Source organism: Triticum dicoccoides, chromosome 2B (assembly GCF_002162155.2).
Source record: "Triticum dicoccoides isolate Atlit2015 ecotype Zavitan chromosome 2B, WEW_v2.0, whole genome shotgun sequence".
Classification (NCBI taxonomy): Eukaryota; Viridiplantae; Streptophyta; class Magnoliopsida; order Poales; family Poaceae; genus Triticum; species Triticum dicoccoides.
Genome location: NC_041383.1, coordinates 11,968,596 through 11,971,311, shown reverse-complemented (window position 1 = coordinate 11,971,311; position 2,716 = coordinate 11,968,596). Strand labels below are relative to the sequence as shown.

Genomic DNA, 2,716 nt, shown 5'->3' with positions numbered 1-2,716 from the left:
GAAGGAGCGCTCGTTAATTAGTTGCTCCAGGTTTGACACCAAGCCAAGGCACGACATGAGGGAAGCGGGTATGAAGCTCCCATTCATTCTCACATGTCTCCAGCCACGGCAAGAGCCCCGACCACTGCACTAATACTTCTTCAATGTTTGTATGATGGAGACTACGTTGGCGGTGATCCAGGGCATGCTCCGGCACTTGTAGTGGTAGGTACCTGTTCTCCAGGTGTGGCAACTCCTGATGCACGGTACTTGACGGTGGCATGCCGACGAGCAATTTGGAGATGTGAAACACCGAATGGATCTTCGCGTGCTCGGGCAGCTGCAAACGGTAGGCTTGACTCATGACGGGCACGACTTGGTATGGTGTGAAATAGCAGAAGGCCAACTTGGCATTGGCGCAATGCACCGAAGATGTATGGATATATGGATGGACCCGCTGGAAGACCCAATCAAAGATGGCGAAAGATTGATCACAACACTTGCGGTCTGAGAAAGCCTTCATCTGCTGTTGAGCTCGATGAGATGTTGTCCGAGCAGCATGGCCGCCAGGCAACGATCCTATAGTCAGACTTGTAAGATGTCGAAGAGGTACACTTGGTGCCTATACAATGTGAGAAACGATGTTATCTTGATAGCCGAGTGCAATGATGTATTTACCAGAATCCCACCAGAGGAATAATAGCAAAAACCTATCACAAATGTGGCAACTGTTTAATAAAGCTACGACAATTCGAAGACGTCCCAAAAAGCTATAACTATCGGAATAATTCGTCGCAAATTACTACCACTTCGGATTAGTTGCCTGTTTCGAAGAAATTTATTGCGATTATGACAGAGGTGGCCCACCCGTCAACGATGACATGGGAAAAAGTTAACTCCATTACAAGTGATCGTAAGAATACCACCATTCGGCATCACAAACGGAATTAACTGACTATCTATTTATCCATATAGATCCTTTCACAATGCTGGAGATGACCAACCAGTGAGGTGATCTTTGCAGTAAAAAATGGGGCATCACGCTTGCCAATTTTTGAATCAATCTCGCATCCGTCGGACTTGGCGTATGAATAGTTATCAGAATTTGAAAGGTTCTCGTGTGTATGATCCCAACGTGTATGGAAGTAGTCTACAGGGCCGATCCCGCAATAAGCCTGTAAGCATGCATAAGTATTTAATTCACATCCATAATAATATAACTACTTTCATAAATATGCTGAGTCGGTGCTGAGATTAATAGGAACTTATAAGTCGAACGTCTAACGATGGTTAGGACATGCATACCTTGTTGGACCCAAAAGTATATCTAATTGGGTTACTCCAGGAAACCAGGTAGTGCTGGTCTCCACCATCTTTGTTCTTGCCACAGTAGATAACCGATGCCATCGAACCTGAAAATGACCCTTGGCAGTGAACGAAGGCAGCCCACTGCCCATTGCCAATCCGTTCAGGGTAGCCCCTGCCATTGAGGATATGCCCAGACCAGTCATGGTTGCCGACGTGGTAGAGGGTGTCGCCGGTCGCGTTATAGATGAAGCACTGCGTGGCCCGCGGCCAATAGACTTGGATGATTACCTTGGGACACAAGTACCTGCAAGCCATGACATCTTTGCGGTCCTCGCACATCAGATTCAAGGCCTCGCGTGCTCGGTCTTCCCGCTTCTTAGGTTTCCCCATGTACTCTGGCATTTGATCCAACTTGTAGTTGTCAACTACTTCACCAAAGAGATTCACCGCCATGCTCAGTCTTTTCCTCTCTTGTTCTTCTAGTTCTGCTATGTGAGTTTGTCGGCAGTCCTGCACATTCGGATGAACTTATTTTTGGGGAAATGGTTGTTGACTCAAAATGAAGCATTAAAGGGATGCAAACACAATGAGCACACATCGTGTGGCTATCTCATGTGCGCACGCTGACGCGCTCAATTCAAGCAGCGTACATTTTGAAATTGATCTGGTTCAATGTGTTGTTTCCTTTTTATTCCTTTCATTTTTTTATATTGCATGCAGCCACCGACCCCCTTAAAATCAGGGGATAGTGAGATTAGAGGGAGAACTCAGGGGGAGAGAAAGATTAGAGGAAGCACTCCACTTCAAATCAGGGGGCGGGGAGATAAATTAGGAGAAAATCTAACCGGGCCCCATGTAAAATGGGAGGGGGGTGGGGTGGGGTGGGGTGGAGTGATTAGGAAAAACTCCACGCAGCCCATCGTGCATTGTGACGTGCGCTCATGAAAAAGTCTTTTCCCCTTCTTTCATCTTTTCATTGACTTTGTTCTTTTCATTGTATTTTCTTTACTTTCTTTTCCCTTTGATTCCTTCTTTTCATTGCTTTCTCTTTGATTTCCCTTTTATTTTCTTTCTTCTTTGCACCACCGTTGCATACCCATGTTTTATAACAGTTTCACCGTGCTCCAAATATTTTTGTAGTTTCATAATGTTTCACCATGTTTCAAAATCCAAATTTCAAATCTTGTGAAAATATATTCGAGATTGGCCTTGATCTAAAGGCCTCGTTATCAAGAACACAAATGAGCAGAAATGTCATAAATCTAATTTTCTATTCAAAAGATAAATTTGAAATAATCTTTGGATCACATAAAAATGTATAGATGGATGATGGAAGGAGGAAGATCTCTGGCAGCAATGAGTGGGAAACGTTCCCCTATTTTTGCTCACGCATATGTATCTAACAGAATGTGTGGGTATTGTGCAAAAG

The 2,716-nt window shown here is 44.5% G+C and overlaps 1 protein-coding gene across 12 annotated transcripts in view; it reads right to left on the bottom strand.

The window, feature by feature from the left end:
* Nucleotides 1-736: 736 nt before the first annotated feature.
* The window catches only part of LOC119361738 (putative receptor-like protein kinase At4g00960), a 6,402-nt gene continuing 4,422 nt past the window's right edge, over nt 737-2,716 (bottom strand). For 11 of the 12 annotated variants that reach the window (XM_037626869.1, XM_037626870.1, XM_037626874.1 and 8 more), the window contains 2 exons: nt 1,285-1,797; nt 737-1,154 (listed from right to left, as the gene is read on the bottom strand). In XM_037626869.1, coding sequence (XP_037482766.1) covers nt 939-1,154; nt 1,285-1,797 — 729 coding nt within the window. In that variant the 3' untranslated portion in view covers nt 737-938. Of the gene's footprint in view, nt 1,155-1,284; nt 1,798-2,716 lie in introns of those variants that run through there. The other variant, XM_037626881.1, reaches the window with a different exon arrangement.